Source organism: Oncorhynchus keta, chromosome 10 (genome assembly GCF_023373465.1).
Source record: "Oncorhynchus keta strain PuntledgeMale-10-30-2019 chromosome 10, Oket_V2, whole genome shotgun sequence".
In the NCBI taxonomy this organism is placed as follows: domain Eukaryota; kingdom Metazoa; phylum Chordata; class Actinopteri; order Salmoniformes; family Salmonidae; genus Oncorhynchus; species Oncorhynchus keta.
In genome coordinates, this window is record NC_068430.1 from 67,284,258 (window position 1) to 67,299,671 (window position 15,414).

Here is a 15,414-nt window from a genome sequence, read left to right on the forward strand (position 1 = left end):
ACACACACACACATATATATATATATATATATATATAAATGATATATATATATTTTTTTGCTTTGCCATTATGGGGCACTGTGTGTAGATTGATGAGGGGAAAAAACAATTGAATCCATTTTACAATAAGGCTGTAGCGTAACAAAATGTGGAAAAAGTAACGAGGTCTGAATACTTCAGAATGCACTGTACATAGTCCTGTGTCTCGTTAGTCAATGTGAATTCTGTGATAAATGGTTAAGTGCTATGAACAGATCATTTGATTGTTTGACATTTTCCTACAGAGCCAATTTCTATGTCAAACACAACAAACAAAAATAATTGACATACAGTCCCTTGATTCCCATCTAAGTGAATTGATCACAGTCAATCCACAGTGAACGATATTATAGCCGTCCACTTGCTAAGGGAGTGGTTATCAGGGTGCGGGCCTGAGTCACCATGGATGATGACATCACATTCCATAATGGCCATTGTCTCACTGTGGCTCAACATTCACTTACAGTCTTCTTTATAAAGAGATTGGTTTGTGTCTCAAATGGCACCTTATTCTCTATAGTGCACTACTTTTGACCAGGGCGCTGGTCAAACGAGTGCACTATATAGGAATTAGGGTGCCATTTGGGACACACCCATTATAAGTGTATGGATTTAATGGATCATGATGTAATCCTGTATTATAAACTGGGTGGTGCGAGCCGTGAATGCTGACTGGCTGAAAGTCGTGGTATATCAGACTGTATGGGTATGACAAAACATGTATTTTTACTGCTCCAATTACGTTGGTAATCAGTTTATAATAGCAATAAATCCTCAGGGGATTTGTTACAGAACCAATATACCATGACTCAGGGTTGTGTCCTAGCACTCTGTGTTGCAGAGTAGATCACCATTTAAATCACTCACTGATGGATCAACATTAGCTAGATTACCATTAAATGTGATGTCATGAATGTTTGATGACATCATGCTGTGAATATCAAGCAAGCAGGAAGAGACTGTGCATTAAAGGTGATTGGATTGGAGCCATAATTAATTATGAGATTAGCAAACTAGAAAGAATGTGTTGAGAAAGATAGGCCATGTTGATATAGTAGAAATCTGCAGAGCTATGAAAATACAAAAACAACATTCCTCAAAGTATTATAATTTCTAATTGTTTGTTTTCTCATGCAAATCCATTGACAAAGAAAGAAATAATGGCAATTTAAGCAGAGGTTAAATCCATGAAATCCCATTTTCTGATAAGGAAGGTTTTGTGTATATTGTGGTGTGTGTGTGTGTGTGTGTGTGTGTGTGTGTGTGCGTGCGTGCACGCATTCAGGCTTGTGATTCACAATGTGCAACATTCTACTGGACTATGTAAGGCGAGGCCTGTAACTCTCTCAGTCCACTATCCTATCTCCACCCTCTAGTAAAGCCAAGAACAGACTGTGCACTGCACAATGCAGCTACTAATCACAAAACTAATAGGGGGAACCATTGGTCAGTGATAAACCAGAGGTCCGCTGCTGCTGTTTAATCATGAAGGTACCAATGCTGCTCAGCAGTTCCTCTCTGCACTCCAGTCTGTGGCAGCCAAGCTGCACCATAGAAATGGAATTACTAGAATGACAATCCCATGAGGGTGCAGCCAAATTGCAGTGGCCAGGGTTCTTTCCTTTTCTACTTGGCAGCCAGGCAGCACCATAAAAATAGAATTACTAGAATGAAAAAGGAAACCCTGACAGCCTCATAGAAATATAATTATTCAAACAAGTAAAACACCTTTGGCAATGGCAATTTGACTGCACCCTCATAGCATTTCCATTCTAGTGATTCTGTTTCTATGGACAGAAGTACAGCCCTGGCCTGCATCATGTATGGGAGCTCTATTACTGGGTAAGCCAGAGTCCAGCCGAGCTGGTGGCCCCAATCTACATAGAGGGAGAGGAGAGATAGGCGTAACCCCAAGCCGAGGAGAATTCAGCATACATTTGACAAATGGAATCCCATTTGGGGCTTATGCACATCTGCGAGTGAGCGCGAGAGAGATGAGGGGAATGGGCTAGCCATCCTCGGAATGCTGAACAGCTCTATGACTACAACTCACACACACCCTAGCTGTTTTAATATCAGCCATAGTCACACTGATACATATGTCTACTGAAGCACGACAACGACAAGGAAAACAGAAAAACTGCCCAGAGAGAAAAAGCAAAGATTGTTTGAAGGGAAAAAACATTGCAGAGGGATGGAAGGACAAGGACGCCATTCATGCGCTGGGAGAGGCCAATCGAAAGAGCCATTAACTAGCATGAGACCAATTGCATCAGAAGAAGCAGCTCAGGAAAACGGGCGTCCCCAAACCGTCACAATCCTCTCTCAGAATGAGACGTAGCTAGTTCCTCCAAAACAACTTAACAATAGCAACAGAGAAAAGTTGTAGCCTAATTTTATCAAAGCTAATCTTATGACACTAGAAATACTGAACTTTAACCCTTGATATTCCTCTCGACTGCTCACTGTGACGATGCATATACAGTTGAAGTCGGAAGGTTACATTCACTTAGGTTGGAGTCATTAAAACTCGTTTTTCAACCCCTCCACAAATTTCATGTTAACAAACTATAGTTTTGACAAGTCGGTTAGGATATCTACTTTGTGCATGACACAAGTCATTTTTCCATCAATTGTTTACAGACAGATTATTTCACTTAAATCAGAATTCCAGTGGGTCAGAAGTTTACATAAACTAAGTTGACTGTGCCCTTAAACAGCTTGAAAATTTCAGAAAATGTCATGGCTTCAGAAGCTTCTGATAGGCTAATTGACATAATTTGAGTCAATTGGAGGTGTACCTCTGGATGTATTTCAAGGCCTACCTTCAAACTCAGTGCCTCTTTGCTTGATATCATGGGAAAATCTAAAGAAATCAGCCAAGACCTCAGAAAAACAATTGTAGACCTCCACAATTCTGGTTTATCCTTGGGAGCAATTTCCAAACACCTGAAGGTACCACGTTCATCTGTGCAAACAATAATACGCAAGCCGTCATACCGCTCAGGAAGGAGACGCGTTCTGTCTCCTAGAGATGAACGTACTTTGGTGCAAAAAGTGCAAATCAATCCCAGAAGAGCAGCAAAGGACCTTGTGAAGATGCTGGAGGAAACCGGTAAAAAAGTATCTATATCCACAGTAAAACGAGTCCTATATCGACATAACCTGAAAGGCCGCTCAGCAAGGAAGAAGCCACTGCTGTTAACCGCCATAAAGCCAGACTACGGTTTGCAACTGCACATGGGGACAAATATCATACTTTTTGGAGAAATGTCCTCTGGTCTGAAGAAACAAAAATACAACTGTTTGGCCATAATGACCATCGTTATGTTTGGAGAAAAAAGGGGGAGGCTTGCAAGCCGAAGAACACCATCCGAACTGTGAAGCAGGGGTGGCAGCATCATGTTGTGGTAGATGGCTTCATGAGGACTGAAAATTATGTGGATATATTGAGCAACATTTACATTTACATTTACATTTAAGTCATTTAGCAGACGCTCTTATCCAGAGCGACTTACAAATTGGTGCATTCACCTTATGACATCCAGTGGAACAGCCACTTTACAATAGTGCATCTAAATCTTTTAGGGGGGGGGTGAGAAGGATTACTTATCCTATCCTAGGTATTCCTTCTCAAGACATCAGTCAGGAAGTTTAAGCTTGGTTGCAAATGAGTCTTCCAAATGGACAATGACCCCAAGCATACTTCCAAAGTTGTAGCAAAATGGCTTAAGGACAACAAAGTCAAGGTATCACAAAGCCCTGACCTCAATCCTTTACAAAATTTGTGGACAGAACTGAAAAAGTGTATGTGAGCAAGGAGGCCTACAAATCTGACTCAGTTACATCAGCTCTGTCAGGAAGAACGGGCCAAAATTCACCCAATTTATTGTGGGAACCTCGTAGAAGGATACCCAAAACGTTTGACCCAACAATTTAAAGGCAACGCTACCAAATACTAATTCAGTGTATGTAAACGTCTGACCCACTGGGAATGTGATGAAAAAAATAAAAGCTGAAATAAATCACTCTACTATTATTCTGACATTTCACATTGTTAAAATAAAGTGGTGATCCTAACTGACCTAAAACATTGTATTTTTTACTAGGATTAAATGTCAGGAATAGTGAAAAACTGAGTTTAAGTGTATTTACATTTCCGTCTTCAACTGTAGTTACCTTTTAAGAAACCAATGCAAGAAATAACCTTAACATCTCTGAAAATATAACACTAGTCTTCCTCTGAAATATATAACACTAGTCTTCCTCTGAAATATATAACACTAGTCTTCCTCTGAAAGAGGAAGACTAGTCATTGACAATGTCATTGAAGCCAGGCTGTAGTCCAAACTCTGTGAGTCATGCTTGACAACAGCAATATGTGGGACAATTGCTGCTCTGGCTATCAGTACATTAAATCTCTCTAAGGTTAACGGTAGGACAACAAAAAAATAGCACTGAATGTACCTGAATGCAGAAGTTCTCCCAATTAGTGTGTCTGGAGGTTGCATGTTGTCCTTCCCAAACGGCACCCTATATAGTACACTACTTTTGATCAGAGCCTTATGGGCCCTGGTTAAAAGTACTGCACTATTTAAGGAATAGGGTGCAATTTGAGACACCACCATGGTGAACTTGGGACTGCAGAGTACTGGAGATGGTGTTAGCCCTGGGGGAACAAAGGCTGTACCCAGCACATGAGGGAGCCTCAATGTGAGCCCTGTTGTGTGTGTAAACAGCAGCTTCTCCCTTGCCGTGAATGGGGCAGCTTCAATGTGAGCACTGTGTTGTGCCTATGAGTTTGTATGTAAACCACTATCCACGTGCACAATTATCACATTGTGTGTGCGCCTCAGCACTTCCTATCCTCGCTCCCACTGTCCACAGCAGACAGACAGACCTATTGTACCCCCAACTATCAACCCTCTCTATCCCCCATTTCTCCCCTAATCCACCCATCCCATCCCTTCCTCTCCCCCTCCTTGTACGTGTTGTGCCTCCCCCTCAGGCCATACTTGACATCAAGGGCAGCCCCCACGCTAAACCCCCAGTCCTACCTCCTGTACGCCCTAACCTCGCTGTTGCTACATCTCATTTACAGCTTTGTTCCAATCTGTCCGCTGACACGTGGCTTGTTCCTCAACGCCACAACATCCAAGTGCATGCGACTGGCAGCATCCAAAATGGCACCCTATGATCTATATATAGTTTGCTACTTGGGAATGGGTCCTGGTCAAAAGTAGTCCACTATGTAGTGCCCAGTTCTTCTCCCACTCTGGTGTCTAGGGTTATTATTATGAACCCTGTGCTCTTCTGACGTCACTGCTGTTGACGTATTCCCTCTGATTCTGTAATGGCTGCATATTAACCCTCGTCTCTAATAGGCTTGACCTCCCCTAGTCATCCAAAATCGTCATGGCAATGACACCCTGGTCTCCACATGACCTTCCTTGACAAAGTGAATTATATATACATTCGTTATATCGGTCCAAGGCCCTGTACAGCAGATGTTTTCTGGAATCGAGATGAATCTAATGAATGAGTTGCTTTGACGGTAAGCTTGAATGATGACCAGACACATTTGGGCTAATTAGAATGACATGTCATCCGGTGAAGCTCCCTCAGACTACCCAAGTTCCCTAAAAGTAAGCACATTTAGAACAAGAATTGCTTCCTGAATTCCTAGTTTAGCTATAAGCGCCCTCCTGATAATCACGTTTCCATGAATACCAAGGGGAACATGGCTTTAAAATACACACTTCCACCATCCTCCCTCCAAACAAATTCCAAAGCAATGCGATGTGACTAATAATTTATTCTGCAATGGTAGTGAGTGTATTGTCAGAGGGGGGCTAGGCCGATCTGACCCTGATCAGGTGATTCAATAAGATACAGATTAAAAGGATCACCAGCACTGCTGCGTCATCCTCAAACGGATTACAAACAGATTAAACACTGTGCACCAACATAACCCAGGGTGCCCTTGCATTTGCCTCGGCATGAACAGAAAATACACACATAAACGATACATGGGATGTCCGTGGGATTGGTTTAAGTCTCACTTTCCCACAGTAGATGAACCAACCAGATCCCCTTTTCTGGGGCACTGATCCAAACTGATCTGGGGCCAGTATAGTTAGTGCGGCGTCAAAAAGAAACCATCCGACCTATTACTGGCACACCTGTGCCACTTTGGTACAATAGCCCCGGGACATTGTGTCACCAGTTGATTGTGTGTTCATTCAGCTCTATTTTAATTAAAGCCATATGAAACCTCCCTCTGGGGTTTCAGAACAGGTCTGGATAGTTTACCACACACAGTGGAATGGGCCAATAGAGAGGTGACGTTAATCATACTCCCAGTGAGAGTGAACTGTGAACTGAGGTGAATCATTCCTGTACATTACCAGACACCAGTGATCCTAGAAAACAAGTGCAACCAAGACAACAGCTCTGGTGAAATGGTTGCCCAGGCTTGTTTATCATAATAAAGGGCAAGGCCCTGTTCACCTGACTAGGTGGAGAAATAGATGGGGGGGCGTGGTAGTGGGCATGACCAATGGCGCCTTCTCCGACCAACATTTTTAGAGACCCTCCCATGGCATCAGAGATAAAATGTTGCTGTTTTAAAGCAAATTTGTCTGCTATTCGCAATTCTAGACAATTTGCCATGGGGAAGAGAAAACATTTTACAGTTTTAAAGCTAGTTTCCTGAAATTCTACACATTTTGCTATGTCTTATGTTGTGTTCTTATGCTACACTTCATGACCAAAAGCTTGTCAAACATCTCCTTACCAAATAATGAGCATTAATATAGAGTTGGTCCCCACTTTGCTGCTATAACAGCCTCCACTCTTCTGGGAAGGCTTTCCACTTGATATTGGAACATTGCTGCGGGGACTTGCTTCCATTCAGCCACAAAAGCATTAGTGAGGTTGGGCAATGATGCTGGGCAATTAGGCCTGGCTTGCAGTCGGCGTTCCAATTAATTCCAAAGTTGTTCGATGGGGTTAAGGTCAGGGCTCTGTGCAGGGCAGTCCAGTTATTCCACACCAACCCCGACAACTCTTTGTGCAAGGGGGCATTGTCATGATGAAATAGGAAAGGTCCTTCACCAAACTGTTGCCACAAAGTTGGAAGCACAGAATCGTCTAGAATGTCATTGTATGCTGTAGCGTTAAGATTTCCCTTCACTGGAACTAAGGGGCCTATCCCGAACCATGAAAAACAGCCCCAGACGATTCATTATTCCTCCTCCAAACTTTAGTTGGCACAATGCATTGGGGCAGGTAGCATACTCCTGGGATCCGCCAAACCCAGATTTGTCCGTCGGTCTACCAACTAGTGGAGCGTGATTCATCACTCCAGAGAATGCGTTTCCACTGCTCCAGAGTCCAATGGCAGCAGGCCATACGCCACTCCAGCCAATGCTTGGCATTGCGCATGGTGATCTTAGACTTGTGTGCGGCTGCTCGGTCATGGAAACCCCTTTCATGAAGCTCCGGACGAACAGTTCTGAAGCTGACGTTGCTTCCAGAGGCAGTTGGGAAGTCGTTAGTGAGTGTTGCAACCGAGGACAGATTATTTTTACGCGCTACATGCTTCAACACTCAACGGTCCCATTCTGTGTGTTTGTGTGGCCTACCACTTTGTGGCTGAGCCGTTGTTGCTCCTAGACGTTTCCAATTCACAATAACAGCACTTACAGTTGACCAGGGCAGCTCTAGCAGGGCAGACATTTGACAAACAGACTTGTTGGAAAGGTGGCATCCTATGATAGTGCCACGTTGAATGTCACTGAACTTGACAGTAAGGCCATTATACTGCCAATGTTTGTCTATGGAGATTGCATGACTGTGTGCTCCATTTTATACATCTGTCAGCTGAAATGTTTGAATCCACTAATTTGAAGAGGTGTGCACATACTTTTGTATATATAGTGTATCTGAGTGACTCAAACATTATAACAAAATCAATGGGGGGCCCCATGCCAAGACATGGTCCTTCTGTGGCTCAGTTGGTAGAGCATGGCGCTTGTAACGCCAGGGTAGTGGGTTCGATTCCCGGGACCACCCATACGTAGAATGTATGCACACATGACTGTAAGTCGCTTTGGATAAAAGCGTCAGCTAAATGGCATATATTATTATTATATTATTATATATTACATTTGGAGAATTGTAGGGGAAACACTGCCATGTTGTTTTTGTATTATCACCCCTCTAGTATGTGAGGTCTCTGAAACAATACAGGTATACTGATCTGTAGCATCCTGTATCTGGGCAAATAATGGTTTGCTTTGTGAGTAACATTAACTAGTTACCATTCTATTACCGCTTTATTCCGTGCTGTAATGTAGTGCTACCAAAATGACAGGAACAACACACTACAAGGGAGCTTGTAGTAGCTGCAGTAGGGCAGGATACTGAAGTTTTAGGCTTGGTATGTCAGGTCATGGAGTTGCTCCCAGTATCTCAGCAGCACAGCAGGATAATGGAGTGGAGCCTTTAACACAGGGCAGGCCTCTGCTGATCGCTACAACCAACCAACCACAGTGAGAGAGTCTGTGTGACGAACAGATAGAACCTGTCAGAGATGCAGAGACAGACAGAGAGACCCTCACAGAGATGCAGAGACAGACAGAGAGACCCTCACAGAGGTGCAGAGACAGACAGAGAGACCCTCAAAGAGATGCAGAGACAGACAGAGACCCTCAAAGAGATGCAGAGACAGACAGAGAGACCCTCAAAGAGATGCAGAGACAGACAGAGAGACCCTCAAAGAGATGCAGAGACAGACAGAGAGACCCTCAAAGAGATGCAGAGACAGACAGAGAGACCCTCAAAGAGATGCAGAGACAGACAGAGAGACCCTCAAAGAGATGCAGAGACAGACAGAGAGACCCTCAAAGAGATGCAGAGACAGACAGAGAGACCCTCACAGAGGTGCAGAGACAGACAGAGAGACCCTCAAAGAGATGCAGAGAGACAGAGAGACCCTCAAAGAGATGCAGAGACAGAGAGACCCTCAAATAGATGCAGACAGACAGAGAGACCCTCACAGAGATGCAGAGACAGACAGAGAGACCCTCACAGAGATGCAGAGACAGAGAGACCCTCAAATAGATGCAGACAGACAGAGAGACCCTCACAGAGATGCAGAGACAGACAGAGAGACACTCACAGAGATGCAGAGACAGACATACAGAACCTGACAGCGATCCAGACAGACACAGAGATCAGGACAGGTAGATGGTATCCCTCCCTCCTACTTCCACGGCCCTTATCGTGGCATTCAGCAGGTTGTACAGCAGAGGCACGCCACAGCCAAGCCAGTGTAAAACACAAAGACTGTTCATCTGGCAACACCACACAGGCCTATTAGCTTACCATTCATTCACAGTTCACCTCAGCATGGATTGCCATAGCAACAGCAAGTAGCAGGGATGATGAGAAAGAAGTGAGGTTTAGACAGCCGTGTGTGAATGCCAACTGCCACTTTTACTGAGCTGTAATGTTCAAATGTCCCATCTGTGTGTGTGTGTGTGTGTGTGTGTGTGTGTGTGTGTGTGTGTGTGTGTGTGTGTGTGTGTGTGTGTGTGTGTGTGTGTGTGTGTGTGTGTGTGTGTGTGTGTGTGTGTTAAACGGGTATAGCATTTCTTTTCAAAACAAGGTCATGAGGATGTGTGAAGATCAGATAATTGTTTTCTTGAGAGCCCGTGTGTTTCACTCTCTGTATGGTGAGTGCATTTCCTAGATAAGGCTAAAAGCAATGACTTGATTTCTCACTCAACACACTCTGTGCTGGTGAAATCTACCCAGCGCTTTCACTTGGTGGTGTATGTCTCTAGTCTGTTCTATTCCACCGTTTATAATATTAACCATAATTGGTCTGAAATGTAAGGTAATTTATTCCTTGAATAGTAAGTCCCCAAAAGAGACTGAATTCAGACGCCTGGGGCAGAATACTTCACTTGTTTATTGTCAGCCATAATAGCCCTTCCATAATAAAATGTTAGCCACAATCCATACTTTGAGATCTTCTGCTCTCATGATATGTTGGAGTAAAGCCAACCCAAGGGACACCCATTTCTGACTACAATATTCTAACGGCTGTAGCATGCCTTCACTAGCAAAAAGAATACATCTGAAGGACAAATAGCATGCGTTGTATAGGCTACAAAGAACTGGCTGAGGATGTAATTACGTGGGTTTATGCCTGTTTCTGTTTGTGTGATGGCACTTAGCCCGGATTTCAGGCCAATATGCTGATGCATTTGGCTGCTACCTGTACAACAGGCTCTCGCGCTGCAGATGATGCTTCAGCATCTGTCACCAATTGAAATGGCAGCTCAAGCCTATGTCTTGCAGTGCAATGTGACAAGAAGAAGGCCATTCAAAACGTTGCAACGATTGTAAAACGATGTATGAAATTGAGGCCGCGCAGGGGAAGAGGCTACAATGTGTCCTCTTATTTCTATGCGTAAAACAATAACCTACAGAAAAATAACGGGGATGTAGCCTATTTCGGCTAATTTATTTTTCGCTTGCCTTCCCTTTCCATTTGAGGGGCCTATTCGCTTTCCGGAAATATGCAAATGAAGACCACTGTATTAATTCGACAAGAGAGAAATGGAGCATTATCAGCCCCGCTGTCGCCGAGTAACCTCTGATGAAGATTAAGGCTTCCTCAATGTAAAAATACACAGGGTCTAAGTGCTTTGTTTAGGAGCATAAACGTAAACTTCGCTCGATCCATCTACATGCATAACAAATATTTATGTGACACCTGCAATTATAACAAGAACAACAGTAAATAATACATTTATAAATAAAACAGTAACGCCTACCTGAATGTTCCCATAATCGAAGCGGCTCTTGCTCGTAGCTGCTATGTCATGCCAACACACGGACACCACGAAACTAGCACAGAACAAAACCTTCACAATGTCGACTTCGCCGCCGTATGAAAAATACAGTACGAAATGCTACGCCGAAGCCATCGCTCGTGCTGCTGTTTTATTAGAAAATGCGAACTCGCACAGCTGTCCGTCTGTCGGCGCTTCCTCAAGAAGACGTATAACTAGCTACCGGCTACAACTACTAGACAGGGAGCTGTCCACCCTATCTCCCCTGTCCTCTCCAACTATGTAATAATACAAATAAAGCAGACATTAAAAAATATAGCTTTAAACAGCAGCGTCAATCATAAATAGAAATCATAAACAGAATGGAGTGCTTCAGCGTTTCTACACCTTTTGCCATGAGGTGGTACACACACCAATCAGATTACAACACAGACATGATTGGCATGTCTAAAGCCAATGAATTGACTTAATTAAGGTATCCTTTGTAGTGACACCGCAATTATCCACTCGTGTCTATTCTTTATTCTGCGGGGAGGCGGGGCTTGCATCGGAATACAGTGGTGTGCTTACTGTATGGTATTGAGTATAGTGTATTAGAGATTTATTCCCTCTCAAGAAAGATAAAATTAGGGAATTATTCTAATGTAACTCTTATTATGTAAATTGCAATTAGGTTAGGGCATTTAGCCTATACCTATATAGCGACAGGTAGCCTAAAATATCTGTCGTTCTGACCCCTGAACAAGGTAGTTAACCCAATGTTCCTAGGTCGTCATTGAAAATAAGAATTTGTTCTAAACTAACTTGCCTAGTTAAATAAAGGTAAAAATAATGACTGACAAAGTGAACCTACTCATAACAATGATACTGTAGACAGTACACAGCAAATTGACCTTATGAATCTATAGCATGCAGGTGTGTCTGTAAAAAAAAAGTAAAGAAGATCAAAATAGCTGAAAGTTGTGTTTATTAAATTAAATGGGGGGGTAATAAAAATGAGTTGTGAATAGGGGGGGTTGTCTCCCTCTTCTGGTGGCACTGATGTTTTTTTAGAAAGTGGGTTGGGGGAGGTGGTATCAGGGTTTCCCAAACTCGTATCTGCACAGTTACTTTTTGCATCTTTTTTTGCAGGGGAAGCAAAATAGTCTTGCCAGGGCAGCTGTGATCCGCGGGAAGAGAGCCTGTTTTTCTTCGGCTCATCTGCAGCCACAGTACCTGAACAGGTGACATAGAACAGGGCATGAAATCAGGGTCGTGTTCATTCAGGCACACAGTAGCAAAATGTTTTGAAACAGAAAACAAAAACAAGAATTTGTTATTGGCAAGTTCAAGAAAGTTCCTCCCTGTTTTAGTCTGTTCTCTTCCATTTAGTGGCTAATGAATAAGACCCTGATAACTTCATCATGGTCTCCCGTCCTTACATTACAATAGTGTGCTGAAGACAGACGCACATGTTGACTGACAGAAATGAGGACTTACTATCATTGCCAAGAGGAGACACCTTGTTCTTCTTCTGGTCCTTATTATTTATTCGGCTCTTCTTTCCTGACTTCCTCACTTCTTCCTTCATAGCCTCTTCCTTCTCCTTCTCCTTCGTAGAGAGAGAAACAGATTTGAGTTGATGCCTCACAATCAAACAGCCCAAATAACTAAACAATCTACTGGTTCTTGTCTGTCTCACATGTGTGGAGGTGATGTCCTCGAGGTCTGTGAAGAGGCACAGCTGTTGGGCTCGGAGCTCTCAGAAATGTAGCTAATTACCTGGGACTTGGCAGAGATGGCTGAGCTTACAATGGTCTTCTCCAAACCAGTGCTGTCATCAGCCATCTCCTCTAGGTCCTCTTCAAGGGATTCCCTCCGGGCCAGGAGCTCCTCCGTGAGGGTGACGTCACTCCTTGAGGAGGTTGAGGAGTGTGACCTCCCACTAGCACGTCTCCTCCTGGCTCCAAAATGGCCGCCGGAACTCCAGTCCTCGGAATAGTCATCTATGACTTGTGTGATGGTGTCCGCCATGCACCTGATGGCTGCCTCAACACCAGAGCGCGCGGCACGCAGTTGAGCCCGGTTGGAGTCCGAACGCAGGGACAATCTTCTAGCTGCAGTCTTCACGATGGCCTTCACCGCATCCTCCCCCCTGAATTGAATGCTCTCCTCCAGGCCAAAGACGACAGAGATGTCAGCATACTTCAGGGCATGCTGGACCTCCAGAAAGAGATCCTTCATCAGCCTGAAGGGGTCATTGGCCCTCCTTGTCTGGGGGGACTCTGAGGCCTCCAGTCGGCACATGATGCCGTGGAGGATAAACTTCAGGGTCTGGGGGCTCATGACGGTGGCCCAGGGAGTGCTGCAACTGACGGTGTCCTCCTCGATAAGGACCTTGCCTGGTAGGAGGGAGGGAATCTTCTCAAGGGCCTTGGTGGGCATCAGGGAGCTGTCACTCACATCGGACACCTCAGCTTCTCCCACCTCTTCTTCCAGGGTCTGGGAAGGAGCTGCCAGTGCTGCATGGGTGGTCGTCACAGAGTTGTCCTTCAAGGAGGAGCTGGGCACTACCTCTTCTTCATCCAGGCAGGGTCTGGGCAGAAAAACGTCCAGAGTCTGGGCAGGAGCTGCCCATGCTGCCTGGGTTGAGGTGGAGGGTTTAGGGTATGTGACAGTCATGGCACTCACAAGCACCTCCTCTTCGTCCTTGGGTGAAGAGGGACACAGAGAGTCAGGGAACCTTTCCCTGGCACCGGAATCCAATCCTAAGAAAATACACTCATATTCTGAAATGGTTCAAAGCCACATTCATGTATAACACTATGCAGTATCTAGTACATTTACTATAATGGTAATACACGGGTTATTACACAGGTTATTACATTGTTATTACTGGTCATATGGGTAAAACAGGTTATAAGTGTACCTTTCTGGATGATGAGCCTGGCCTTGCAATCGTCGTTGCAGGTACTGTTCAGGATGTCTCCCACCCTGGTGGTCAGGACCTGGCAGACGGCCCCTGGTCAAATCAACATTTATTTAATATAGGGGTGTCAAACTCATTCCATGGGGTGGGGGGGGGGCGAGTGTCTGCGGGTCTTAGTTTTTTCCTTTCAATTAAGACCTAGACAACCAGGTGAGAGGAGTTTCCAACTAATTAGTGACCTTAATTCATCAATCAAGGGTGAAGTGAAAACCTGCAGAAACCCGGCCTTCTATAGAATGAGTTTGACATTTGATTCAAAGTAATACTTCACACATAAAATGTCTCCAAACACTGTATAGAAAAATAAGAAAAAAAGAGGAGAGAAAATGAAAATACCATTACTGACAATAAGAGAGAAGAAAGAGGGGGAATGTGTGTGTGCAAAAGACAGTAAAAAACAACATAATAACTAACCTAGTGCCTCCTTGTTGTCATCGGAGAGGGAGAGGGAGCTGGAGGACTGGAAGGTCAGGAAGCTGCCCTTCTCCAACAGAGCGGCCCACCTCCCACGGGACTCTGTCCCTTCCTCCTCCCCATGCCCACTTGACCAGGTGGAGTCGCTGTCCCACAATTCCTCCTCGCTGGATGTGGGGTGTTCCCCAGCTGTCCCTATACATCCAGTTAAAGTTGTCATTCCACATAATGTCTCTACCTGGTGGGGTGGTCGGCAGACCCAAGAAGTTCTCCAGCAGATTCTTAATGGCCCGTTGGATGAACATGTACAGCACGTCTGTGAAGAATTCATTGGAGAGCCTACGGTTGGCAGCCAGGTCTTTCAGGATGGGCTCGGACCTGCTCTGGCGGGCCATTGGCCTCCTGCCCATACCAGTGTCCAGAAGCATCTGATACACCTTGCAGATGAGCTCCTTCCCAAAGTAGTGGACCTTCCCCCTGAAGATCATGTTGACCAGCTTCCATGAGGACAGGATCTGACCCAGGGACTCCACTGCCGGGGTTGACTTCATGTCCATGATGTCATTCAGTGAAACATCATCCTCACTGCTGAACTCCTGGCGGAGTTCCCGGTCAGTGTCAGAGTGCGCCAGATGAACAATAACATCAAAGATGTTACTGGCTGTGACTCCTGCCTCTATGTGGCCGGTGGTGGGAGTGGTGGTCTGGCTACTCCTTCTGCCGCCATGCCCAGACCGGGGAATGCTGGGAGTGCTGGCAGTCTGGGTCTCGTCCATCTCCCCAGCAGGGCTGCTGGTCTCCCCAACTTCCCCTGGCCTCTCCCCAAACAGGGCAAAGACAGGGAGGGACCCCTCGCTAAGGACTTTATGGACGTCACTTCCCTTGGGACTCCTCACTGACCCCAGTTCTCCCAACTCTGGCATGTTGGATCTGCTCGATCCCTGTGACGACCCAGGCCGACTCCCATTCTGGCTGTTGTTGCCTCTTCCAGACCTCATGTGGTGGATCCGTCTGGCGGCCTGCTGGGCACTCTCACAGGCATCCCTGAACAGCTCTGAGAAGATGCTGGAGAGCTTCTCTTCTGTCAGAGTAATACCTGGATGGGTGTTCTCCAGGTCATCCTCA

The 15,414-nt window shown here is 45.0% G+C and overlaps 2 protein-coding genes across 3 annotated transcripts in view; both read right to left on the reverse strand.

Annotated features, from left to right (window-relative positions):
- Positions 1-11,303, reverse strand: part of LOC118374401 (EVI5-like protein) — a 39,431-nt gene extending 28,128 nt beyond the window's left edge. For both annotated transcript variants that reach the window (XM_035760814.2, XM_035760813.2), the window contains exon 1: positions 10,890-11,303. The gene's annotated coding sequence lies outside the window, so the exon portion shown is untranslated. The remainder of the gene's footprint in view (positions 1-10,889) is intronic.
- LOC118364861 (uncharacterized) lies at positions 1,467-13,602 on the reverse strand. Its single transcript, XM_052526067.1, has 5 exons — positions 12,669-13,602; positions 12,387-12,498; positions 12,059-12,122; positions 10,890-10,962; positions 1,467-1,583 (listed from the first exon to the last, which is right to left on the reverse strand). The coding sequence occupies exons 1-5, from the start codon at positions 13,566-13,568 to the stop codon at positions 1,467-1,469; spliced, it is 1,266 nt and encodes a 421-aa protein (XP_052382027.1). The 5' UTR covers positions 13,569-13,602.
- Between the last annotated feature and the right edge of the window lie 1,812 nt (positions 13,603-15,414).